The 27,523-nt window shown below is 40.2% G+C and overlaps 1 protein-coding gene across 1 annotated transcript in view; it reads left to right on the top strand.

The window, feature by feature from the left end:
• SON (SON DNA binding protein) overlaps positions 1 to 27,523 on the top strand; it is a 44,011-nt gene that overhangs the window by 3,864 nt on the left and 12,624 nt on the right. Inside the window, exons 3-9 of the mRNA XM_009328019.1 lie at positions 509 to 675; positions 3,113 to 14,002; positions 15,520 to 15,680; positions 17,917 to 18,057; positions 19,878 to 20,066; positions 24,375 to 24,485; positions 24,884 to 25,000. Coding sequence (XP_009326294.1) covers positions 509 to 675; positions 3,113 to 14,002; positions 15,520 to 15,680; positions 17,917 to 18,057; positions 19,878 to 20,066; positions 24,375 to 24,485; positions 24,884 to 25,000 — 11,776 coding nt within the window. The remainder of the gene's footprint in view (positions 1 to 508; positions 676 to 3,112; positions 14,003 to 15,519; positions 15,681 to 17,916; positions 18,058 to 19,877; positions 20,067 to 24,374; positions 24,486 to 24,883; positions 25,001 to 27,523) is intronic.

Here is a 27,523-nt window from a genome sequence, read left to right on the forward strand (position 1 = left end):
GAAGGGAAGGGAAGGGGCGGGCGGAAGAACGCGTTGTCTCCTGGCGAACGCGCCACCCGTTTTCACTCACGGGTTTTCGGTGTTGGTCCCTCGTGTCGGGGCAAGAGGGGAAGGGGCGAGCGTCTGTGCGATTTGTCTTACTACGTTTAAGCTCACCTAGTTTTCCCCAGCCTTATCTCGCAAAGTAAGCAAAATCTGCTGGAGAAGAGCGAGTGATGGGTGCTTATTTTGTGAGGGGAGCCTATGCAAGTTCTTACATAAAGCACGGGGACTGTGGCACGTTCGAGAACATGTTTTACTCCCTTGTGCCTAGTATTCAGTTGTCACAACGTGTTCTGTTCTGAAGAAGTGAAAATTAATCAAAAGGTAGATGTTTCACTAAAAGCATGGCTTCTTCAGGAGGCTGAAATACTGTTGAAGGGTTGAGTATAATAAATGCTTATGAATTAAAAAAAATCAAAAAAAGGCTCAAAATTGCTTGTATTATGTTGATATTTTTTTCGGTTAGTGGAAAGGTAGAAGGCCAGCCCAATGGTGACACAATCCCAGCTGAGCAAGCCAACCCTTCAGATGACACTGTTGCTGTTGCTGGGAGTCGTCAGAATGATCAGATAGTGCAGAAAATAGAGGAAGTGCTCTCTGGAGCCCTTGATACAGAGCTGCAGTGCAAATCAGGTAAATGAAAACACGTTTGGCAAATATGTTCTTGTTTAAGAAGGTTGTCATAGTGCTTAAAATGGAATCAATTTTACAGAGATGAAAAAGTACTTTTCAGTACTCTCACCAAGCTTCATCTGGCAAGTTGTATGTTTATTGTAAAGTTTGTTAAGTATTTTTTTTGTCTACTGTGATTTACAACCATAGATGGACAGAGAAATACTTAATTTAAAAACTGAAGCTGGTTATTATGAAAGCATTACTTAGTGTGTGAAAAAGTTATTTTTCTTTTCTCTCCATTAAAATAATGCTATCATTTATAAATAATATCCATATATATATAATTGTGCTTTATTTTGTATATACCTACTTCAGGGTCTCAATGAGCAGTTCTTACTAACAAAGCTGGTACTGATGGATAGAAGCATTGTTTGGTGTGTTGTTTTGGATTGGTTTGCAAGATTATTTCTTAAAATAATTTATTAGCATTCAGAACTGTATGATTAACTGTTCTGTCAGAGTAAGATGCTTTGTTGTTTTAAAATGAATAACGCACTTATTTTTAAAATGTGGATACTCAGATTGCAATCTTCCAAAGGTTAAGAAATTTTTATGTAGCAATCTCATAACTTCAATAAATTACTGGATTTATTATGCCAAAAAGTTGCATATGAGTATCCCTTCTCATGGGACTAGTCCTTTCTGTAAAATTTCTGAATTGGGAGAGTTAGTGAGAGGAAGGCTCTAATTACTGCATTTCTAATTTTTTGGAGTTGAAACATAGGTGACTGCTATGTACTTGGTAAGTACAGTTCCAGAGTGATTTTTTTCCTTTTTTTTTGAGAAGCAGTGTAGAAAATTGTTTATTTCAGGGATTCTGTTTGTAAGGTTTTGGAATTGCTTTTTCTTTCTTTTATGCACAGTGGCTTGTTTACCTTGAGCATTTTCAACAGTCTTTCACTTAAGGCTGTACAAGCAGCATTTTAGGCTGGCACCTGGGTGGTTTTTTTCATATTTTTGTTCTTCTGTCGTGGAAGAATGAGGCAAGCGAACACGGTAATAAATAAGTGAGACCTATTAACCTGGAAATTAATAAACTTAATCTATGGTAAATGTTCCCACTGTTCATATCTGGAAAGGAGTTAATGTTGCTGTTGAACAACAGAGATTATCTGAAAATGCTGTGTAGAAAAGGTCATTTGACTCTGCTGCATTGTCCTCTTTCATTGCATTCATAACAATGTTGGTAGAAACACTGTTTTTTGTTAAGCTGTTTATTCCGTACAAATGTGTGTGGCTTAAAACTACCTGAGATATACTTGTTTATGGAATCTTAAGTCATATTTATTTAATGGTATTGCAATACTAACAGTTTTTGAATGATTTTGTATTGCTTACTTGGAAGAGTATGCTTTGTAATCACAGCGAGATTATAAATTGGAGAATCCATATTGCTGCACTGGCCAGTATAAATATAATCATTGAAGATAACATGCAAGCAGACTTGAATATATAGCTCATATTTAACAGAAATTATAACAAGTTGCCTTTAATAGAAGTACCTCTCTCATGAAAACATGGCACTAGATCCAAAGAAGGGTAAGAACCTAACACAGGTTAAATTCAGAGGGAAATGAGGTATAGAGTTAAAAGAAGGTGATCGAAACCTCAGTCTTCCTCTTTTCTTTCTCCCTCAGTGATTGCTTGTCCCTGCAGTCACCTGAATTTATTAGTTACTTTTGTGTTTGAAGCAAAAGCTCTATTAGGTACTTGCAGGTTTGCAGTTGCTTGTGGCAACTGCAGTCCAGTCTGAGCAGCTGGTTGCCTGCAATGCCTTAAAGTTTGTTTGGGATTGGGGAAGTAGATGCTGTTTCCTCAAATTTGTTTGAAGAACTTAGTCAGTGAGGAACTTAATCAGTAAATACACTTAGATAATTTCTAACACACTAGCAACATTGGGTTCACTCACAAGTTAAAGCATAGTAGGGGATAATGGGCTGGCCACTTTTTATACAGTAAGCATACCACGACTTAGATAAATTGTCTGGAAAATGGGAGTTCTTGTTTCACTTCCGTGTGCAGCTTGGTGTAGCTTAAAAGCACATCTCCAGCCTCCTGGAAGAATGCACTGCCCAGTTGAATACAGGTGGAAGTATATCCAACTACTTCTTGAAAGAGTCATGTTCTCACTGGAACTGTGTTGCTGACCTAGAAGATTTGGTTAACTTTCTGAAAGAAGAATTAGTTATTTTTACTTAAAGTGACTCTTGAGAGGAACGGTAAGAGGGCTGAAAAGGGAGCGTGTGCTACTTGTGTATGGTAGTTTAGTGAAGAAGGCATGGGTTTCAAGTTAAAATTTTTTGTACTTCTTGTCCATGTACTTGGTCGCTAGTCTAAAAGAATTTTAAAATGTAATTTTAATAACAATTACAAGGAAAATATTATTTTTTTCTAGATGTAGACAAAAATACTGTGAAAAATAGTACTCAGTCTACAAAAAGAAGCTCTACTGCTGAAGATGAAATTCCTAGGAAAAAATCAAAGAAGAACAAGAAACACAAAAGCAAGAAGAAGAAGAAAAAGAAGAAGAAAAGGAAGAAAGAGAAAAAGCATAAAAAGCAGCCAAAGGAGTCAAAGTTGAGTACACGTCATGGAGAACATGCAGGCTCACAGCCTGCTTCTCACTTGATGCCAGAGAAATCAAGCTCCAAACTAAGTGTACAGCATGGAGGATTTGGAGATGCAAATCTGGCTGTCCACGTGCAGCCAGAAGAACTGTGCTTAAAAGCAAGTGAGGAGCTTGATAGACAAGCTTTAGGACTTGTTTCTCATTCAAGAACTGATTCGCAGCAATCTGCGGAAAACCTTGGAAGTGAGACGGGGACTTTGTGTGCAACAAATCCTCCATTTAATTTAGAAGCCAGCCAATCTGATATCCAAGAAAATGCTAGTATAACTCAAACTAAAATTTGCACTAAAGAACAACAAGTTGAACAGTCTCATGAAAATATTTATCCTATAGCTATTAATGCGAGTGAAAAGGGTGTTCTTGTTGATACTGGAAATGATACTTCAGCTAGCATCCCATCTGGAGTTGCCAGTAAATCTGAAATTCAGAAGGATTCAGCAGCAACCCTAGCTTCAGAGGTAATAGAAGCACTAAAAGGGTCAGAAGTTATTTTGAAATCTAAAGGCACTGGGGAAGTAAAAGCTTTGGATACAGCTCTTGAGTCTGAAACCATGGAGGTGCTGAAATATTCAGAAGCATCTCTACAATCTGTGGCACAGGGGGGAACAAAAGAGTTAGAAGCAACTTCAGAATCTGTGTCTTTGGCAAGTGATGCGACAACAATTATGAAATCTGCAAATCAGGCAGATCTGAATACTGTGAAGGTAGCTCACATGTCTGTGGCCATGGAAGAAGTGAAAACTCCAGAAGCAACTGAAAAATCTCTGCATATGGAAAATGTGAAAAATGTGGAAAGATCTTTGGAATTAGAGGGTGTGAGTAGAACTTTGGAGCCAGCCCTGAAGCCCTCAGTTATATCTGATAATTTGAGAGTGACGCAGTGCAGCCCCATGGAGGGTTCAAGTGTCTTGAAGGCAGATGTACCTTTGCAACATCCTTTTAAAATATCTGCAGCGACTGCTGTGACCCAGGTGGAAATAAAAAGTGCCAAAATACCCATGGGACCAGGAGCTGTTGCAGAAGTGAAGGATATTGAACCAGCTAGAAGCTCTGCACATATGGAAAATGTGAAAGCTTTGGAAGAAGCTCTGCAGCCAATTGCTGTAGTAAAACCCAAAACTTCGGAAACAATCATGGAACCTGTGGGTGTTACAGCAAAAGATCGAGAATGTCTGCAAGTTGAAGCAGTCAAAGATGTGGAAGGTACCACTGATCCTGCAACAGTGCTGAATGCATCAGGAGTGTTCCTACAAGCTAAAGTCTTGACAGAAACAAGAAGTGTGGATAGAACCCAGGAATCTGCACGTCCAGCAGATGTGAGTGTGGTTGCAGAGACAAAAGGTTTAAGAGCAACTTTAGAACCCGTAGCAGTTGTGCAGACCTTCGTTCCCCGAACAACTCCAGAAATCCAGATGGCGGAGGGTTTTAAAGGTCCACGAGGAACTGTGGAAGTTGCAGCACTAACAGGAGTAAAAGGTCGAGAAACAAGTCAAGCTACTCTGCAACTAGAAAATACTAATGCTTCAAAAATTTCAGAATCTACTCTTAAGCCTGTAGCTGTAACAGAGGCAAAAGATTCAGAAGCTACTTCATTACTGAGACAACCACAAGAGCTGAGAGAATCAAGATCTGAGAGTGAATCACATGTGAGAGGTTTGGAAGGAACTCCCCTGTCTTTGCAGAAAGAAGACGTGAAAGGTTCAGGAGGAGTCCTAAGACCAGTGGCTATGGTGGAAGCAAAAACTTTGAAAACAGCTTCACTGCCTTTGCAGATGGAAAGTGTGAAAGCTTCAGAAGAAGCTGTGCCTTGTGGGACTATGACCAGAGGTTTAGCAGCAACACTAGATTCAACAGCGGTGTCAAAAGGTTCAGAAATAAATCTAGGTAGTATGGCAGGAGTAGAAGCAGGCTCAGAGGCCGGTCTCCTAGCTATGAAAGTCGGATCTGTGAGGCCAGTGAAAAGTTTAGAAACGACTGCAGGACCTGTAGCAGAGACAGAAAGGAAAGATTCAGAAGCAGACCTTGACAAAGCTGGGACAGAGATGAAGACATCTTCATCACACCTGCACATGAAAGGTGTGAGAGATTTAGGAGATCTAGCATCTGTAGGTATGGCAAAGACACAAGCTTTGGAAGCAGTTTTGCAGCCTGGAACCCTTGCAGTGGCAAGGGGTTTAGGAGCAGATGTGTTTTCTGAAGCCAAAATGGGTAGCAAAGTCTTGGAAGCAAGTCCAGGACTTCTTGCCTTAGAAGAAAGGTCAGAAAGGATTCCTGAATCTGTGGTTCCATGTGTAAGCATAGAACCAGTTAGAGAGTCTGAGGCATTAGGAGGAATGATGCATTTGAAAACCACAGCAGAGAAAGAACCAAAACATGCAGGAACAATTGTAGAACCTCTTGGTGCAAGCAAAACAGAGTGTTCTGTCATTTCACAGTCTCAGGTCATGACACATGCAAGAACCTCACAAACTGAGGTGGTAGGGGAGATAAAGGATTCTGAACTAGCTACCACTTCTGCCACTGCAGAAGTGAGAGGTCTAGACAACTTGTCAGAAGTTGAGGCAGTTGCGGAGGTAAAAGATGTGGAAGCGAGATCAAAAACTTCACACTTAACACAGATGAAAAATTTGGAAATGGTTGTGGGATCTGAAAGAAGGACATTAATGCAAGGCTTGGGAAGGACATTGGCATCTGAGGTGGTTAGAGAAATGAGGCATTCTGAAGTTGCTCCAGAAGATCCAAACAAAGCAAAGGCAAGGAGCAAAGAAGCAATACTAGAACCTGTGCAAACAGTGACGATGCAAACTTTAGAAACAAGTTCAAAATCTGTACGGGAACAAATAGTAGGTCATTCAGAAGCAGTATTAGAGTCTTTGCCTAGAGTGGAAGAAAAAACTATGGCATCAGAAATAGTGACAGAAGTGAGAAACTTGAAAGGAACTTTGGAATCTAAGATTTTGACAGATGTGAGAACTCAGGGACCTACTGTAGAATATATAATTGCAACAAGGAGGACAAGCACAAAAAAAAATGAGCCCTCGCTTATCAGTGTAAAAGATTTGGAAGAAGCTTCAGAAACAGAGAAAGCAGTGAAAGCAAAATATTTGGAGCCAGCATCAGAAGCTAGAGAAGTGAGGTTGTTGGAAAGTATGAAAGAGTCTGCAACAATAGAGGTGAAAGGTTCTGAAACAGTCAAAGAACCTGAGGTACACATGGATATCGAAGGTTTGGAAACTTCCCAAAAGTCTGGAAATGTGGGGGCAATTAATGTTTTAGAGGATGCTTCAGAAACTGTTCCAGAATCTTTGCACACTGAAAAGCAAGAACATCTGCAAGCAGTTCTAGAAGCAACACCTGCTGCAGAATGGAAGAGTACAGAAGAGGCTCCAGAAATCTTGAGTGCTACTGAAATGAAATCTGCTGAAGCAGTTCCAAAACCAGGGGACATGAAAGATCTGGAAACAACATTGGAACATGAAGTGGCAGCAGAAGTACAATATGCAGAAGGGGTGCAGGGTCAACAAATGGAGGATGTGAGAGTTCCGGGTCAAGCTCAGGAATGTGAGATACTGGTTGAGAAGAAAGATGCAGACCAAACTCAAGTATCTGAGCCTTTAACAGCAGAAACAGTTTTTAGTTTTTCACATGCAGCAGATGAAAAAGAATCAGCAGGGACTCCTGAATCTGAAATAATCAGAGACACAAAACAGTTGGAAGCAGCTCCAGCTCATGTGGCAGAAACAAAAGATTTGGAAACGGCTCCTCTTCCTGAGACTGTTGTAGAGCTGAAAGATGCAGAAGCAGCTGTGGGGTTGGAGGCAGAGACAAAAGATTTGGAAGCAGCTCCAGTGCCTGAGACTGTTACAGAAGCAGTTCCAGTACTTGTGGCAGAGGCAAGCCAGTCGGAAGTCATTCTACAGGCTGAAGCTGTCAAAGAAGCAACTCCGGAACAGGAGTCAGAGAAAAGAGATTCAGAAACATCCGATGTGCAACCTGATGTGGCGGCACGAATGAGGGAGACTCTGATGAGACTCGAGAAAGTTATTGAAAAAAGTAGCCATAGAAGCAGTGATAAAAAACATGATGCAAAGAAACAAAAAAGGAGTCGCTCCAAGTCTCAGTCCAGGTCTAGGAAGCGGAAGAAAAAATCAAGGTCCCGTTCTACTTCCAGGCGTTTGACCTCTAAAAGAGCACGTTCTAGGAGCAGAAACTATTCAGATTCCAGAAAAAAGCATTCCAAATCTAGATCCCGATCTGTGGAGAAGAGAGAGAGAAGAGTGTCTTCCCGGAGATCCAGGCGCAGACGTTCCAGGTCGTCTGACCGTTACAGGTCTAAATCCAGATCAGCAGAAAAGAGAGGGAGCAGATTGTCCTCTGGGAGGTCCAGACGTAGACGTTCCAGGTCGTCTGACCACTACAGGTCTAAATCCAGATCAGTGGAAAAGCGACTGTCCTCCCGAAGGTCCAGACGTAGACGTTCCAGGTCGTCTGACCGCTACAGGTCTAAGTCCAGGTCAGTGGAAAAGCGTCTGTCCTCTCGAAGGTCCGGGCGCAGACGCTCTAGGTCGTCTGACCGCTACAGGTCTAAGTCCAGGTCAGTGGAAAAGCGACTATCCTCTCGAAGGTCTGGGCGCAGACGTTCCAGGTCTTCTGACCGCTACAGGTCTAAGTCCAGGTCAGTGGAAAAGCGACTGTCCTCTCGAAGGTCTGGGCGCAGACGTTCCAGGTCTTCTGACCGCTACAGGTCTAAGTCCAGGTCAGTGGAAAAGCGACTGTCCTCCCGAAGGTCTGGGCGCAGACGTTCCAGGTCATCTGACCGCTACAGGTCTAAATCACGGTCAGTGGAAAAGAGGGGGAGCAGGTTGTCCTCCTGGAGATCCCGCCGCAGACGTTCCAGGTCCTCTGACCGTTCTAAATCTAGATCCAGGTCTTCAGAAAAGAGAGGGGGCAAAGAATACTCGTGGAGATTCAGACATAGAGGGTCTGGTTCCTCTGATCGTTCAAAATCTAGGTCAAGATCTGTTGAGAAGAGAGGTCGGAAGGCATCTCTGCGGAGGTCTAAACGTCAGCGCTCGAAGTCCTCTGACCGTTACAAGTCTAGATCCAGATCAGTAGAAAAAAGAGATCGAAAGCAATCATCGCGGAAGTCTAAACGTCAGCGCTCAAAGTCCTCTGACCGTTACAAGTCTAGATCCAAATCAGTGGAAAAAAAGAAGGAGTCCTCACGAAAATCTAAGCGTCGCCGCTCAAAATCTTCTGAACGTTACAAGTCTAGGTCTAGGTCTGTTGAAAAAAAGCGCAAGGAATCTTCAAAAAAATCCAAAAGGAAACGTTCCAAGTCCTCTGATAGTATTAAGTCAAGGTCCAAATCTGTAGAAAAAAGAGAGAGTAAGTTATCCTCAGTAAAGTGCAGTAGCAAGCGTGTGGAGTCTTCTGAACTTCAGGAGTCAACCAAATGTCTTGAAAAAGTAGAAGTTCCTGAACCTTCTTTTGCAAGTGAAGGCAAATCCTCTAATGGTCCCATGTCAGTAGCTTTGTCTGATGAAAGAGTAAACGGCCCAGAGCTGCCGCCAGCATCTGAAAGTGGATTTTCAAAAACTTCTGATAGTCTTGAGAAAAGCTCCCCATCTGTTGATAAAACAGTGGGTCTGCAGCCTTCTGTGATGTCTGAATTTGATAGCTCCAAAATCCCAGATGACCAAGAATTGAGATCCATGCCTGTGGAAAAAACACAGGTTTCAGAGCTTTCTGTGACATCTGAAAATGGATCAGCTGAAAAAGCAGTGGCTCTGGAGTCTTCATCACTACCTGAACTTACATACTCCACATCCAAGTCAAGATCCTCATCTGTTGAAAAAAGGGGAGATCCAGAAACTTCTTCAGTAACAGAATTTCAGCTCTCCGCATCCCATGAAGATGAGTCGAGATCTACCTCTCTCAAAGAAATAGAGGGTCCAGAGCCTCTTCTGACACTTGAAAGTGGATGCTCTATACCTTCTGATGATCCCAAAACAATCTCCTCGTCCTCTGGAAAAAGGGAGGCTCAGGGGTCTTCTCTGACATCTGAAAGCGTACTCTCTGACTTGTCCGATAGTCATGAATTGAGACATATCCCAGTTGAAAAAACAGAGCTTCCGAAGTTTTTGCAAGTACCTGAAAGTGAATCTTCCAAGTTGGCTGACAGCCCTGAGTCAAGGTCACTATCTTTTGAAACAATAGAGACTGAAAAACCTTTTCTAGCACCTGAAGTTACATGCTCTGCGTTCCCTGATGTCTGTGAGTCAGCCTCCTTGCCCATTGAAAGGGGCCAGATGCAGGAGCCTTCTCTGGCTTCTGACAGTGGATGCTTCAAGTCTCCTGATGGACATGAATCAGGATCCAGCCTTGCTGCACAACAAGAGGAGCTTCCGTTGGTGTCTGAAGGTGGGTCCTTCAAGCCACCTGATGGAAATGAACAAAGTTCTTTATCTGTTGAAAAAGTCAAGGCTCCAGATGTTTCCCTGACAACTGAGTGTGGTCCTGTTGATATCTCGGATGACCTCATTTCAACATCATCTTTTGAAAAAATGCGGGAAGTTGTGCTGATGACTGTAGGACAAAGCTGCAAGTCTTCTGAAGTTCATGAGTCCAGATCATCTGTTGACAAAGATTTAGATGGTCCGACGCTTTCACAAATACTTGAAATTGACTGCTCTGAATCGTCTGAAATGTGTGAATCGAGATGCTTGCCTGCTGGAAAAATAGAGGGTACAGGATCTTTCTTGATGTCTAAAAGTGGAATTCCTGTGTGCCATGATGGCCATAAATCAAAACACAATTACTTTGAGAAAACAGAAGGCGCAGAACTGTCGTTGGCGTCTGAGCTTAGGTGTTCTGTCTTCCCTGAAGGCTATGAATTGACATCCACTGCAGTTGAAAAAATGGAGATACAGAAGCCACCTCTCCCGCTGGAAAGTGGGTTCTCCAAGTCTGCTGATGTTTGTGAATCAGTAAGCACACCTACTCAAAAACTACAGGCCTCAGTGACTTCTCTGACATCTGAAGGTGGGCTTTTCCTGTTGCCTGGTAGTCATGAATTAAGGCCTATCCCTGCTGAAAAAGTAGAGGTGCGAAAGTCATCTGAACTGGTATCTATTGCGTCCCCTGATGGCCACAAGTTGCAATCTGCCTATGATGAAGAAACACAGGTGCAGGAGCCACCTCTGATACTGGAAAGCAGATGTTCTGTTTCCTCTGATGGTCGTGAGTTGACATCCACCCCTTTTGAAAAAGTTGAGGTAGAGGAGCCTTCTGAAATGTCTGAAAATGAATACACAATAGGGCTTGATGGCCCAGAGTTGACATCAACCCCCGCTGAAAAAACAGAGATGCGGGAACTTTATCGGATGTCTGAAGAAAGATGTTCAGTGTCCATTGAGAGCCAGGAGTTGGGGTCACCCTCTGTTGAAAAAATAGAAGTGCAAAAGCCTGTTCTGACACCTGAAAATGAATATGATGTATCTTGGGAGGGACAGGAATTGAGAACTAGCTCTCATGAAAAGGCAGAGATGCAGGAGGCTGCTGTAGTACCTGACAATGAATATGCTGTGTCTTCTGAAGATCATGACTTGCCGTCTTCCCTTGCTGAAAAACCAGAGGTACAGGAGTGTTCTCTGCTGTCTGAAAATGAATATGCTGTATCTCCTGAGGGCCAGGAGATGACAGCTAGCCCTGCTGAAAAAGAGGTGCAGGAGCCTTCTCTGACATCTGACAGTGAATATACCATCTTCCCTGAAGGCCAAAGATTACAGTCTACCCTCGCTGAAAAAACAGTGGTGCAGGAGCCTTCACTAATATCAGACAGTCAATATGCTGCATCCCCCGAAGGGCAGGAGTCGCTCTCTGCTCTTACTGAAAAAACAGAGGTGCAGGAGTGTTCTTTGCTGTCTGAAAATGAGTATGATATATCTCCTGAAGGCCATGATTTGAGATCCAGTCCTGTTGAAAAAGAAGAAATGGAGGAACCTTCTGAAACGTCTGAAAGTGAAAGTTCAATGTCCACTGATAGCCGGGAGTTGCAGTCTACTGTTGTTGGAAAAACAGAGGTGCAGGAGTTGTCTTTGATGTCTGAAGGTGAATGTGCCATGTCCCCTGAAGGTGAGGAGCTGCAGTCTAGCCCTGCTGAAAAAGTAGAGGCTAAGGAACCTTCTCTGACATCTGAAAATGAACGTGCTCTGTCCCCTGAAGAATATGAATCAAGATTGACTCATGCTGAGAAAACAGAGGGTATGGATTCTTCTTTGACATCTGAAAATGACCATCTTTTGTCTTTCGAGAGCCAGGAGGTAAGATTCACCCCTGTTCAAAAAGCAGATGTGCGGGAGCTTTCTCTAACACCTGAAAATGAACACGCAGCATCCCCTGATGGCCAGGAGTTGAGATTCCCCACTGTTGGAAAAGTAGGTGGTCTTGAAGCTTTGCCGCTAAATGATAGAGCCTCCATGTCCCCTGATGACAGTGACTTGAAATCCATCCCTGTTGAAAAAATGGATGATGCAATGCCTTCTTTAATGCCTGAATGTGGGTGCTCCATGTCCCCTGATGGCTACAGTGTGAAATCTGGCCCCGGTGAAGAAACAGAGGATCTAGAGCCCTCTTTGATATCTGAACGTAGACATTCTACATCCTCATATCAGGAAGGTCATGAGCTGAAATCTCCCATGGAGGAAGAGGGTCTGGAGTCCTCTTTCACTTCTGAACATAGACGATCTGTGTCCCCTGAGGGCCATGACCAGAAATCTACCATAGATGAAGAAATGGATGATCTGGAGCCCTCTTTGACATCTGAACATAGGCGCTCCACATCCCCTGATGAGCATGAGTCAAGATCTAGCATTGGTGAAGAAGCAGAGTATCTGGAGCAACCTTTGACAAGGGAACGTAGATGCTCCGTGTCCTCTGATGAGCATGAGTCAAGGTCTACTACTGGGGAAGAAGTAGAGGATGCAGAACCCTCCTTCACAGCTGAACGAAGAGACTCCACATCCTCTGATGAGCATGAGTCGAGGTCTACTGCTGGTGAAGATATAGAAGATGGGGAGCCCTCTTTGACAGCTGAACGTAGACACTCCACGTCCTCTGATGACCATGAGTCAAGGTCTACAACTGGTGAAGAAATAGAGGATTTGGAACCTTCTTTGACAGCTGAACATAGACGTTCGATGTCTCCTGATGGACGTGAGTCAAGGTCAACCACTGGTGAAGAAGCAGAGGACCGGGAGCTCTCTTTGACAGCTGAACGTAGACACTCTACATCTTCAGATGAACATGAGTCAAGGTCTACCACTGCTGAAGATGTGGAGGATATGGAGCCCTCCTTGACAGCTGAACGAAGAGATTCCACATCATCGGACGAGCATGAGTCAAGGTCTACCACTGGTGAAGAAGTAGACGATATGGAACCCTCTTTGACAACTGAACACAGACGTTCCACATCCCCTGATGGGCGTGAATCAAGGTCTACCACTGGTGAAGAAGGAGATGATATGGAGCCCTCCTTGACAGCTGAACGAAGAGACTCCACATCATCAGATGAGCATGAGTCAAGGTCTACCACTGGTGAAGAGTGTGAGGATGTGGAGCCCTCTTTGGCAGATGAAGATAAACAGGATTCTATGCCTCTTGAGAGGCTGGAGGAACAGGACTCTTCCTTTATACCTGAAAGTAGGCGTTCTGAGTCTTCTGAACGTGAAAAATCTAGATCCAAATCTGTTGATAAAGTATCTGACAAAGAGTCTTCACGAAGATCTATAAGCAGACGCTCAAAATCTCTTACTCGCCAAAAGAGTCGATCCACATCTGTTGAAAAAGCAGCCGACAAAGAGTCTTCACGGAGATCTAGACGTAGACGTTCCAGGTCTACTGCTCGCCAGAAGAGTAGATCCACATCTGTTGAAAAAACAGCAGACAAAGAATCTTCACGGAGGTCTAGGCGTAGACGCTCCAGGTCCACTGCTCGCCAAAGGAGTCGATCGACATCTGTTGAAAAAGCAGCAGACAAAGAGTCTTCACGGAGGTCTAGACGTAGACGCTCCAGGTCCACTGCTCGTCAAAGGAGTCGATCCAAATCTGTTGAAAAAACAGCAGACAAAGAATCTTCACGGAGGTCTAGAAGCAGACGCTCCAGGTCCTCTCAGCACAGATCCCAGAGATATGATACAGAATCTCGCTCTAGACGGAATCGCTCCAGATCAGTAACACGGAGAAGAGCATCAAGATCAAAATCCAATCGTCGCTCTCGGTCTAGCTCATTGTCGCGTTCAAGGCACAGAAGGAGGAGTAGGTCAAGGTCAGCATCAAGAAGGCGGCGTTCTTTATCAAGAGACAGGCGTAAGAGATCTCAGAGAAATAGATCAAGATCTACTGACAGAAGAAGAAGAAGATCAGATTCAAGAGATCGTAGAATATCACTCAGATTACGGAGCAGGAGTCGAACACCTATTCGTCAAAGGCGATCAAGGTCAAGAGGAAGAAGGCGGAGCTCTAGTAGGTCACCGATTCGACTACGGAGATCAAGATCTTCAGGGAGAAGAAGATACAGCAGATCACCTGATCGTCGTAGGTCGAGGTCATCGGAACGATTTTCAAGCAGGTCACCTAAACGTCTTACAGACTTGGGTAAGTGATAATTTTATTTTCAGTAGTTCCATGGTTGGGCAATACTGTGTTCATTTACACAGTCTTACATACCTCTGTAGCATTCATAAGGAATTTCTTGGAAGTCGTTTTGTACGTTACTTTTAGGCAGTGACTTTCAGTAGGAACTTACATGTTAGAGCTGAATCAATGTTTACCGTTTGGATGAAAGTACATTTAGAGCAGGTTATATCTTGGTTGTAGAGCTTTCATACAAAGGTGGTATGTTGCAGTCTTGAGGAACACTGTTCACTGTAATGGTTAGTAAAGGCCAAGTACTCTGTAAGAAATTTAGGAATTTCTAGTTTTCTGAGAAAATTGGGCATGAAGGAACATTTGAAAGTGCCAGTTGGAGAGTTCTTAGCTCTGTCGTCACTTGTAATGCTTGTTTATCTGTTTTCATTACTCTGTCTTGCCTCTTTCCCATGGTAAGAACTTAATGGGAAGGGAGACTCATTTCTGAAAATATTCCCAGAGCCAGCTGATTGGAAAATAAAAGAAAAAATCGTCATGAACTGCATCTTTTCTCTGTGACTGGAGGAAGAGAAACCTTGTAGTTTCCTTCGGTAGTAAGTTACGTAAGGACAAAGAAGGTTTTAATTTTGAGAGATGAGCTCTTGTACACCGTGTGAGGAAGCCTCCTTTTGTGGACCTCAGGTTCTGATCCTCTCGGTCCTGTCTCATAAAGTTACCATGGAAGCCCCTCTACCAGAGAAGTATTTTTGTACAAAACATGAGAATTAATGAGCATCCTTGAATCTGCCTTCATGCTTTGATTATGCAGCAAATCTCTATCTATATACTTTTATGGCTTAAGAAGTAAAGGAATGTTACCCTTTTAGGATTTTTGTAAAGCTGTATGCTTGCAGAGATAGTGGTAACTCATTTATTTGCAAACTGGCAGATCAAATAAGATGTACTTTACTCCATATTTCTGTGATAGGGCCACGTGCTTTTTCCCTTAATGAAGCAAAATACTGTTTTATTAACAGTTTTGCGTGTAATTGTGATTTACGCAAGTGCACATTTTATTCAGTGCTTATGGTTTTCTGTTGGTTGGTTGTAAGTAGCTTTCAGGCTACGTACTGGGGGACTTGAGGGGAATTCCTCAAGACCTTTGAATGCTTTTCAGACTTTGGAATTTATGCTGTGTAGAAATGACCCAGTATTTCCAAAATTAAAATGAATTGGTGAAGTAAAATAGGCATCAGAACTTCTGGGGACTGGAGGATTTTGAGTGCTGTAATTTGGACTCTCGTGCTTTGTGTTAAATTTGCAGTTTCACTTGTCTGTTGGGTAGACCAAATTTAAAAAAGTCCGGAGCAACTAAATACAATTTTTGTTATTTTCACGGAACATAAAAATGCGCAGTGTGGGTAAAATCTTGTGTTTTCTTTTTGTACTTTGTTTAGTCTGCCAGAAATGCTTATTTATTACTAAAACAAGAACCTGTAAAAATAATCGTTTTTCTTTAAAAAAAAAAAAAAAATTCTTTTTAGACAAGGCCCAGCTACTTGAAATAGCCAAAGCTAATGCAGCCGCCATGTGTGCTAAGTCTGGTGTTCCCTTACCACCAAGCCTGATGCCTTTGTTATCTCAAAAGAAAGACGACAAAGCCAATCAGAAGTCATCAAGAGATACACTAAAGGAGCTCACTGAGGTAAGCGAGAACAACAGTATCAAACCTGAAAATAAGCAAATTGGGGTTTTGTGACTTCTAGGCAAGCTGTCATCCTGTGTGCTTGGTTCGCCTGTAAGCTGGCTTGTGGTTTGAGCCCTTAATCTCTACATGTGGTGGGTTTTTTTTAGTCATGAAAACAGGCTTTTTAATTCTGTGGAAATGCATGAAATCCAATTCTTTTGCTTTTTTTTTGTTTTGATTCTGTACTAATTTTGTACAAATTGGTAGTTCTCCCTGCAGTCCTGCTAATAAAAAACAAAGCTTTCACTTCTAGTTTTTGGTTTTGGTGTTGTTAGTTAAGTTCTTACTTTTGTTAGTGAATTTCATAGTTATCCCTGGGTTAAAAATCTAGTGCCCACTTCACATAGTTCTATATATTTTAATATGCACTCTAAAATGTTTTTAGAGAATTATTGTTGCAGTTCTATCGCGTTGCAGTTCAAGTCTGCAAATGGGATGTTTTTGCTCTGATTGGGGGGAAAAAATTGCTACTTGTCCTTTTACTGTAGTAACATCGCCTTGTTCAATTTGCTAATTTCCCACAATGTTGTTTTCCCCAGAAACTAGAGAAAATTTGGAATGGAAAAAAAAAAAGTGCGCTTTTGTTTTTAATGCATCATTATTGTGACAGTTCTGAAATATCTGTTTATGGAAATAACATCTGAAATCAAGCAATGTCAAATTGCTGAAAAGTAATCTCTTAGTTGTGTGTGGGCTAGTGGAAGCAGAAGTACTTGTTAGCGAAAAAGCTGAGATTGTGCAGATACACGGTGCAGACATCTTAAGTGGTTCTTCATGCAAGATCCAGTGTAGCTAGTGACCAAGATCCAGTGTAGCTAGTGCTAATCTGGAAGCCCAAAACCTTCCTTGCCCTTTCCAACTGTGGGAATCTGTTGAATGATGTTCCTGTTCTGTTGAATCAAAATTGGCCACAGAAGCAGTCCAGGCCATCGTCATACGGTAGTGTGCCGAAGTGGAGAACCCTTCCAGAGCCTGTTCAGCTTCTTGCAAAGCCAGCTGCGTTGTCTTTCCTCTCTGCAATGTAACCTGCAAACTGGACAAACTGCTTCCAATTAGTTGGGAGCCAACTAATAACTATAGATAATACATTTTGTTGATTAGCTTTCCAAATAGTGCAGGCTTTTCCTGTTGCCTAAAGAACGTGCTTCGGTCATTGTTTGGAGGTGTCTTGGCACAGGAGAGTGCGGGAATCGTTTTTTATAAGGACTGATTAGAACAGTGCCATCAATGTGTCTTGATTTTTTTCGTGATGGAGCTGCCTGTTTGCTCCTTATATGCCAACAATCAGGTCATCAAACAGATGTGACTTAAAATGGTATGAACTTGAACTAGAATCAAATCAGATGATGGTTTCACTTTGCCGGTATTATTTCCTCAAATATTATGTCCTCAAATGTCTTGTAAGTATACTTCTCATGAATGGGGACACAACAGAAGCATGATGTTGGACTACAATGTTTTCAAATGCATTTTGGACTAAGTTTTATAGTTGCTACTGGTAAACACTCAGTGCAGATAACCATGATCAATAAAGAGTTTTTCATCATAAAATTCTAGCTTCTCTAGTCTTTTTTCTTTCTTTTTTTTTTTTCCCCCTGGAGGTTCTCTTCTCATTTGGCTGCAGTATCCCCATAGCACCTGTATGTTTTATACTCGACTTCTGTTGAATATAAAATGGGGATGTCTTGTGTACCTGGCCAGTGTCAAAATATTTCGGAAGAAATCTGAGATCTTTTGGAGTCATTGCTTCTGACTAGGTCTCTGCATGGCCAGTGGAACTTAGAATTAGTAACCATTAATTCTTAGGTTTTCCTGATCAGATTCCAGTATGCTAGTTATGTGGGATGCCAAACAACCAGTGAGTTCCTACTCTGGAATGTTTGCAGCCTTAGACACACATTCTGCAGCTAGCACTGTGTAGCAAGTTTTACAGTATGCTGCTGAAATCTTATGTCTGTGAAATTATTTGCTGCATGAGTGCCTAGCAAACCTAGGTAGGTGTTTGATAATGTGTGTAAAATGTCAAAAGTACATATATTGATGACATTGCTGAATTTGCTCAGATTATACCTCCTACTTTAGAAAAGAAAAACACTTTTTTGTAAAAATGTTCTTTTTGTATGTTTTGGTTGAAAGTCCAGGTTTATTCAGAGCTGTCATGCCCCCCCCCCCCCCTTTTTTTTTTTTTTTTTAGAAATGCAAGAAGATTGCTCAAAGCACAGATGATGTGATAGTGAACAAACCTCATGTTTCTGATGAAGAGGAGGAAGAACGTCCTTTCTATAATCATCCTTTTAAGCTCAGTGAACCCAAACCTATTTTTTTCAATTTAAGTGTGAGTACTTCTTTAATTTTCAATATTTTAAATTGTGTTTATTTTCGAATATTGTAAGTTATTTTACATAAATCCAACAGGGATTGATAATCTTGGTGAAATTGCACTGGGATGCTGTTAAAAGTACTCTTGCTGCAATAAGAAACTTACCCGCAGTCTATTAAATTGTGGTAGTTCTCATCATTGGATTGAAACTGTTTTATTTCATTAATGTCCTTGCAGCTTTTAAAACTTAAATAACATAAAGAAGATCAGTTTTACGTCACGTTTTTATTGCAAAAATATCAGTATGAATTTACAAACAGCATTGGAATTGGGCAATGCTTTTGGAACAGCATTGTTTTTCTTTAAAAGACAAACAAAAAACCCCTAGCAAAATTCTAAAAGCATTTTGAGGTGTTCTAAATAAGATGTTGCCATCAGCTTTGTGCAGACTCCAAATCTTGTATGTCTGCTTCCTTGGTAGAACTCAAGTGTTCACTAAAGGACAAAAAAGTTCTGTTAGTTTTGAGATTAGCCAATAGAGAAGTAAATGCTGTGTTAAGAATGAGGGTCACTAATGTTGCCTGTTACTAAGGGGGTCTAAATGTCCCCTTAAACCCCCTCCTTGGGGGACTGCTTTTGACTGTGTCAGAGCTTGTGTTGGCACTTTCTGGGTATGAGCATGTTGGAAGGAGTAAAATGAGGGAGCGTTTCTTTAAATGCATCTGGGATTTGTATGCTTTGAAGCATGGATTAGAAATTATCCAGATTTTTTTTTTTTTAACAGTTGTATCTTTAGGGGTTTTTTGTGCCCGTGAAAGTCTGCTCTGATTTTGCAGGGTATAAAGTAGTATAAAAGTATTAATATTTTAAGTGAAAACATAAATATAATTTATCTTTTTATGTACAAATACATACAGCTTGTGGCTTACACAAAATAAGCAGTAATACGTATTTACATAAGATATAAGGTAGAAATAGTTTTGTCCTTTATATTGTACCATTAGAAAGCAGTACGATGAAACTCGGGAAACCTTGGGATTCCGTACAGACTCCAAAGAGGAATCTTCTTTAGTGGTTGTGGGCTGCTCTGCCTGTTTTCCACAGTTTTGACCCTTTTAGTATCATTCTTTCCATTCTTCCTGGATTCTAGCCTTTCTACCATTCCCATCCATGTTCCTTTGACAGTAGGAGTTCACCCAGTATTGTGAGCTGTCTGGGCTCTGTTTGCCTCTTAGAAGAGGAACCTGTCAGCGATTTCTGCGGACTCTTAATATATTAGCAGTACTTTCTAAGTAAAACAAGCTGATAGACTTAATTTACGTTGAGATTCATGCTGCTATTAAAAAATAATCAAAACCTAGAAAACAAAAAGTTGAAAACTGCTTTCTCTATGTATACTAATGTAGAGCTTTTTATCATCATGTGGATATCACAGCCAATGTTTTTTGCTGCCCAGGATTTTTATTTTGGAGCTTTCCATTACAAAATGCGTGCGTGGTGGATTAAGATTGTTCTCTTTATGATGGGGTGGAGGGAACGTAGGAGGTTAATTGTGAGAGTGAGGTTTTGCGTATTTTTGGCTGCTGAAGCTGATTTAAGCGATTTTTAGCTTCTAGCTATTTTGCCTTCTCCTATACTGCAATTTGTTGCTCACTTGTCTGTTTTTAGGGCTGTGCTAAAATGTTTTGTTACAAAGGCCTTCTGATGTCAGTAAGAAGGATGACTGTTTTATGAAAACTTAATACCAAGTGTATGCAATAAATCGTTTCTCAAAGACATGCTGTGAGTATTGTGTGTTTTCAAGTTTTAACTTTTTCTAATTTTATTTCTTTAAGACTCCCAGCATAAAACCAGCACCACCACCACAACCAAAAAATCAGGTCAGCCTGTCAAAGGAATTTCCTGTTTCATCTGGGTCTCAACATAGGAAAAAAGAAGCAGATAGTGTCTATGGAGAATGGGTTCCAGTTGAAAAAGGCAAAGAAGAAAGCAAGGATGATGTTTTCCCCAAACCATCCATTGAGGTAAGGAAGGGAAGAAAAGCATATCATATAAGAAAACCAAAACCGTTACCTGGTCAGTCCGGTATCAAATTGCAGTCTGTGAAAAAAAAGCGCTTACGTAGGTAGTATCTAACAGTTCAATAAGCTAATTATCTGAACTCCTGTGGTCTTCAAATTTGGTCGCCATGCTCATGTGGGCAATGATGAAAGCAACCTGTACCCATACTGTGTGCTTTTGTCAACTAGTGACTTCTTTGTCGCAATATAATTTAAACTTTTGCTTGAAGATGAAAAGCAAGTTTCTTGTCCAGTTTCCTGCAGAGGTTAATACCCTAAGTTGAGACTTTCATAATTATAAATTTGATAATAATTAAAATTGTCCTACCAATCCTAGAGCAATAACATTGCATTGAAATGTAATCCATTAAAAATAGATTTGAAAGTAGTTTCTAAAACTGCCATTTCATCTGGATGTATCTACTAATTTTTTAGCTTTACAGTCACATTTTCTTACATAGTTGTCTTCCATGTGGCCTTCCAAAGGAAAATCTAATTGTATGTATAATAAACTAAAAAAAAAAAGGCAAATGTTTTTCCCCTTGAAAAGTCTTCAAAAGGATATTTTGTGGGGTTTTTGTAATTAAATAAATTAAATATTTAAGGCAGATGTAAATTTTTTTCAAGTTGATGTTAACCTCACTCCATCTGAAGACTTGTTCTCATACCTTTCAAAGCAAATAAACAAAAGAGCTTTGGCATCAATTTCTGATGAAACAATCTTTCCACTTGGTGCATTTTGTTTTTTAAGAACTTTCTAAGATTGTACAATTCACTTCCTGAAGCACGGAAGCTATTTTCTTCTGTGTCTTTTACAGCACCAAAAGCACAGTGAATATAACTCATTCAACAGACATTTTCATGGTATACCTCAGAGTTTGACGGTCAGGCACCCAGTTCATTGTTCCCTCAGCATAGATGGTAACTGCTGTTTGGTCTTTGTCATGAACCCCTAATAAGACAAACATTCTGAAGTGTTCGTGCAGAATGTCATTCCCAGTTACTAGCGTATATGTAAAAAGTCCAGAGCGTAGAAACATTGTATACTAACATTTGGCCCTGTTTTTACCAGGTGGTAAAAAGTCTTGTCCTTCAAATGGTTAATGATATGCTCATAGTTCAGGCAAGCTCTGTAGATATCTGCATCCACGTTGCCAACGACGCTAGGCTTGTGTCTTTGACAGACTGGGTTAGTTAAGCACTGATGGTTTGTGTACTGATTATGTAGAAAAGGCCTTAAAAATTGACATTGGAGCAAATATATTAAACATAACTTTCTTTCCTTTCTGTCACGTGTATCTTTATAAATGCTTGTAACAATGTTGTCTGTTTTTATATTTTGTAAATAAATATTTTTATTTGCATTTACCTTAACTTGGTTTGTGTTAAGGGTGATTTCAAGGGTCATTAGCTGACAGCAGAGCATACCATCCCCTTGGGTTTGGCAATCCTTAATTTTGAAACACAGGAATACTCTTGTAGTAGCAGAATCCCTGTGTGTTTCTCCAGGGAGTCTGAAGGGTAACAAAGTGCTTCTGCTTAATTTTTAAAATGCTTATGAGGATTCTTTGTGGATGAAATGGCTTCCTTTGAGCAAAATAAGCCAGATAAGCTCCCTTGCTGTTGGAGTAGGGTAGTGGGGGAGTGTGCTTGGATCCTCAGGAAGTTTGATATATAACTTACCTGCATTCATTGTTGCTAATTTGAAATCTGATTGTGACAATTCTGATGCAAGTCTATATTGACATTAAAAAATACGTAATTGGTTTTATTGTTATGTTTTTATTCAAGTCACAGAACTAGTTACGGAAATAAGCAGCCTGAAATGGCCCTGCTAATATATTATGAATTGTTTTAATAAAACATTATGCTCTTTGTATAGTTGTTGCCTATAGTGGTAGTAGGCAATAGAGGAAAAAGTCTTGGGTAATATGAAGTATCAGCAGTAATCTGAAATATCGCTAGAAGCCAGAGAAACCTATGAGAAACAAGCTATATTTGAAAGTCTGAAAGTATAGTGTTGAAGTGTTGTATTTAAGTTTGCAGTATACACAGCTGACTATTATGCAGAGAAGCTGTTGTGATCTAAAAATGTAGTAAAGCATTTGGTGTATTGGTGGACCTATGAAGTATGTAAAAAATGCCTGCTTTCTATTGTCAGCCTCTTCCTTCTTGCTTTGGTATTTGTGATTTGTGTGTGTGTGGAAAATGTTATTAAAAGTCAGGATTGGAAAGGCAGAACTCTTACATAGCATGCTGAACTTGAAACTGTTTTACTTGACTAAATAATAACAACTTTTCATACTTCAAGCAGAGATTTTTTTTTTCAAGATCCAAAGCTGCCATCGAGTGTCTTGACATAATACAAAGCCATGATGGTCTCCAAAATGGTGACTGACCATGTGGGGAAAGTGTATGGGAATTCTAACTAACCAGGGTATCTACTAATAGGCCCCAGTCCGGTAAAGCACTAAAGTACACATGTATGTTTAAGTATGTGAGTGGTCCCAATGTGGTTTCAGTGGACTACTTGCATGCCTATGTGTATTGCTGGATTGAAGCTTTTGGTGAGTAGAATAACTTTTATTTATCTCCTGAACCAGTTTCACAAACAAAACATTATAGAATTATTTTAAGTATATAAGGGGAACTTATTAACACAAGAAAGTGTGTATTGTAAACAGGCATTCTTTTACATACGTGACTGTCATGCTAGGTGATTGTTAGAAAATCTTTTAATTATTCTTGTGCCTTGTTTATGATCTGTTTTTGTCAGCTGGGACAATAGCTAAACACTGAAGTCAGTTTCATAGACACATAGGATTTCTGGGATTTTAAGTCTGTCTTGGTCAGTGCCAGATGTTTCAATAATGATCTTCCCAACGGAAATACTTTTCGTCCTAAACAGTAAAAAAAATCCCCCATCTTAAAATAAGATTTAATAGCCAGAGTACAAAAATAATTACTCCATTTTATGCAATTGTAGACATTCGTGTCTGTCTCTTACTGTTTTTCAATATTTACTGAATTCTTGACCTGGTTCCTGCGACAGGGATTTTGTGGATTAACTGTATTTTTCTGTTGCAGAGTCAATTTTAAATTAGTTTCAGTTTCTTCTACTGGCCCTTTATTCTATTATAATGCGTTGAGAGGCTAAGGTTATGGGATAGTGACTAACAAAAGATACAAGTCTTTTTGTATTACAAACTAAAAAAAAAATAAACCATCAACTTACTTTATGTCTATATGCCACCTGCTGTTTTGATTATTGGGTTTCTTCTGTGCTTGAAGCAGTTCCAGCCCTTTTAGTCTCCTCCACATGCTCATGTCCAAAGAAATTTCACTTGTTTCTGAGCACTGTTCTTTTTCTCCTTTCAAAATAGAATGAGCCATAAAATGCACATCATCTGAAGTACAAGGCACAAGTAATTTTACGAAAGAGCTATATACTAGCCATACTTTGTTACATCATTATGTCCCCAAATGGTTTGGATTTCCCTCTTGATTGCTTTGCACATAGAGTAGAGGTTTGCATTGATCTTCTTCATTTGCTCCATATTTTTACCCAAATGATTCTGACTAGTATGTGTGAGATAGTTTCAAATTTATTTTTTTTTAAATTCTGTTCTAGTTCATCAGCATAGATCTAAATAATCCTTTCCAAAATAGTCAATTTTATGAGCTAGCAGTCTGGTTTTACTTTTATGCAAGTCTGTTTTAGGCTGAAGATTAAGATTTAAAACACTAAAGCCAAGTTCATGGAACACGTGATTCTTGCTGGAATTTTTTTTATACATATAACTTGAACTTTTAGTGTGACTTAATAGTAGGGTGCTCATGTGAACAGCTCTGTATGAAGGCTTTTTTTTTTTTTTTAATTCTTAGCTAAATTACATTTAATTCTGTTGGTTAATAAGATTCCATTGAACAATAATATGTTTCTCTATTTAAGTATTATACACCAGAACTTTTTGTGACCAAAATAGTTCTCTGAAAAGAGTTCTTTTGATATTTTGTATGTACAGGTGATATTAAATTATCAGGGTGTTATACTTCAGATTTTGTACTTGTTTAGGAAAGCCCATATTGCATATACTTAACAAGTAGTCCCAGGATTTTTTTCATGTTGCCTATTTATATATCAGACTGGCTATTCAATGTGTAAAACAACTTTGTAGTATTTGTAGCATTTATTCAACAACAGCTTTTCCCAGATCAAATGGATATTATTGTGGTCTGATGTATTTTTAAAAATAATCTTTTTCTTCCTAGGGCGTGGACATAACTACAGCTATGAATGATCGAGCAGTGGCTCAGAAAAGGCTTAATGAAAACACGTTTGATTTAGAGGCCATGTGCATGTTAAATCGTGCACAGGAACAGGTATGTTGCACTTTTTCATCAGCATTTTGATGAACTAAAAGAAAGTAAATATTTACCCTTCATACCAGCTGATTTTTCTTCTGTATTTAAGTACAGGTTTTTGGAAGCCCAGTTTATGGGCACATGTTTAAAAATTCTGCCTTTATTTTGCACTTCATGACACTGATTTTGAGGATAAGCAAACGATGAACCTTGAACTTGCTAGACTTTGAGCTCAGGCTTTCGGGTTAACATAGAAAGATGCTCAGCTTTTTGGAGTGTCTGCTTACAAATGAGTGTTAATGAACCCAGCACGAAACATACGTGAGGTCTCATTATGCAAATTATTGAGAAGAGAATTGCAAAGGAAAAATGTGCAAATTTTTATTTTGGTCTTACATTTGATTTTTATTTTGTAGATTGACGCCTGGGCTCAATCAAACTCCATACCTGGCCAGTTCACAGGAAGTACTGGAGCACAGATACTGTCCTCAGATGAGCTGACCAACAGTGGTCCCCAAGCATGGATTAGAAAGGTACAAGTTATGCAGACATACTTGTCTAACTATCACATTTTAAATAGCAGTGGAAGTATCGGAAAATGCAAAAAATGTGTCTTAAAATCCTATGGTAATGCATGTGTCAAATACAACAGGTTGAGTTAAATCATTGTCTTTGATCAATTTAGATACTTGCTGCTGCTGTCTCCATTTTGTTGTGCATTAAGGTGTTGCTCATGGCATAGAGTACTTCAATAAGGTGTGCGTCTGGTATTTAAGTCAGATTGGTTCATATATACTGTTACCTTACACTGAAATGACATTCATGATATTGGTATGGTTGCAGTGGTAGGTCCATCACTACTTTTATGGGATTGAGATAGATCAGGCAAGGTTTGATCCTGATGTTATTGAAGTCAGTGATGTTTTGGCATCAACTTCAGTGAACCAAGTCCCAAACTGCCATTTTGTTTGACTTGGTTTTATCTGATTGCTACTTTGCCTCTATTTGTATCACCAGGGTTTTCTGGGAGCCAAAGATTTGGAGTATTAAACCAGGAGTTGCAGTTGGGTTAATAAGTTTAATGTCATCCTACAGTGAAATAGTTACCTCTTGCTGCAGAGTAATACTGGCTTATTTTTGGGGTGTGGTGTGTCATACATACATGCGTTTTATAAGTTTAATAATTCATGCTTCATCTTTGAAAATGAATACTGAACTGGTTCTCTTTCAAGAAGTAGAACTGAGGAATTCAAGCAATATCCACTTTTCAGGCAAAAAGAATGAGTTACGGCGGTCAGTCTTTCAAGTAATGTAGTTGAGTATATGCTGTATCTGCTTATCCTTCCAGAATGCCGTGTTAAGACAACCCTCAAAACTGGTAGGTTAGATTTAAGGCTTAGGTAGAATTTTCCATAAAACTTGGTGTAAACTGAACACAAAAGTCTGGAATTATAACCTCCTAAAAATAGAAATATTTTTGCGAAGATTCACTAACTTGTTTTTCCACTTTTTATATAGCCAAGCAATACAGAGAGCCAGGCAATGCAGAGATCCAAGTTACTTGCTAGATGGGAATCTTTTGGGCTCTTCTCAGTAATAATACAGAGCGTAGATGATAAAGTCTTATTTTAACAATTATTAACTTTTGAGATGGTAACAAAATGTTGGCTTTGATTACAATAATTGTCCCTGGCAGAGGAACTTAGAAATACGAAGCACTCAGCAGGGATGTATGGGTGAGAGCTTTTCTACCACGAGGCTTATGAAAGAGATCAGCAAGCCTAGGAGGGCTCTCCCTTTCTGCATACCTTGAGTGGGTTCCCAAGGCAACAGAAAGGGAGCATCTCTGATCATCTCTTTCCCAAGCCTCCTCTTCTCATCCCTTTTTCATTCCTTGAGGTTCTTTGGTGGTCTCCTGTGCCTTACAGTAACAGGAGTGTCCACTACCAAAAATTAAGTGGAGAAGGCAAGTGTGTTTTCCCTCTGTCTTTTTTAACTTCACTCTGTGATCTACTTTAAAAGAAAAACAACAAACAAAACAACAAAAAAACCCCAGAACGCTTTATAAGGAGAAAATGAGAGAAGACTCTGGTCTCTGACTTGTGGACATGACTGCTGTGAGGAGCAGAAGCATATTGGAACATTTTGTTGAATCTAGAAATAAAAGTGAGCCGGCAGAAGCACTTCTGTCCTTCCCATAGCTGTAAAAATGTAGTGGTTTGCAGTAGTAGGTGTCCTCCCTAGCAAGCATCATGTGGTTTGTCAGAAAGGAGGCTGCTACTGGAAACAAGAAGAGTTGTTGGGTGAAGATGATGAGGACGCAGTCCTCTTTCCTGCTCTGGCATTCCTCAGCTTGACTTCTTTTGCTCTTTCCAGGTTCCATATTCACACGCACATTGCCATCAAACTCATGAGATGACAAGTAGTTACAGTCGTGCGCCCTCTACAAAACGCATTAGGGGCTACGCAAGACTCGCCCTGTGTTTTTTAGGAATGGTGGGGCCTGTGAAAGCCTTCACAAAACTTAGGTTTGATCAACTTAATGTGGAGTCACATCCGGTGGTTAGAGAACAATTTCACAGAAAAAAGTGAAGTAGGGATAATGGGTTATGAATGCATGTTATCTTTCTCAGTGACATGAATGCAAACCAACCATGAAATGCAAAGTACAGGTTGTATTTTACTTAGGCACTTGAAGTTGTGTGACTTAGTTCCTGTTAATTATGCAATGTAGCACTGAGAAGTCAGACTTGTACTCCCTTTTTTGTCCCAAGAAAATGCATTTTGACATTAAAAAAACCCTAGTATTTTTTAATTTTTCACCTGATAGTAGGGCTGTGGAGTTTCTTGGAGTATGTTGTGTGTGTAAATTAATGCACGTTTCTGACTGAAGATGATGTTTACTGAAGGCATTTTGCTTGGGAGATTGCCATAAGCGGACTTGTGGACGTGCACTGTTTAGCAGAAACAGAGCACATGTCAGCTAGTTATTTGTGTATCATTAAACAAAGAATTAGAACATGTGCAGACACTGTGCTTGACAGAGATAATCAAAA

The sequence above is a fragment of the Pygoscelis adeliae genome, unplaced genomic scaffold (assembly GCF_000699105.1).
Source record: "Pygoscelis adeliae isolate BGI_AS28 unplaced genomic scaffold, ASM69910v1 Scaffold154, whole genome shotgun sequence".
NCBI classification, from domain to species: Eukaryota; Metazoa; Chordata; class Aves; order Sphenisciformes; family Spheniscidae; genus Pygoscelis; species Pygoscelis adeliae.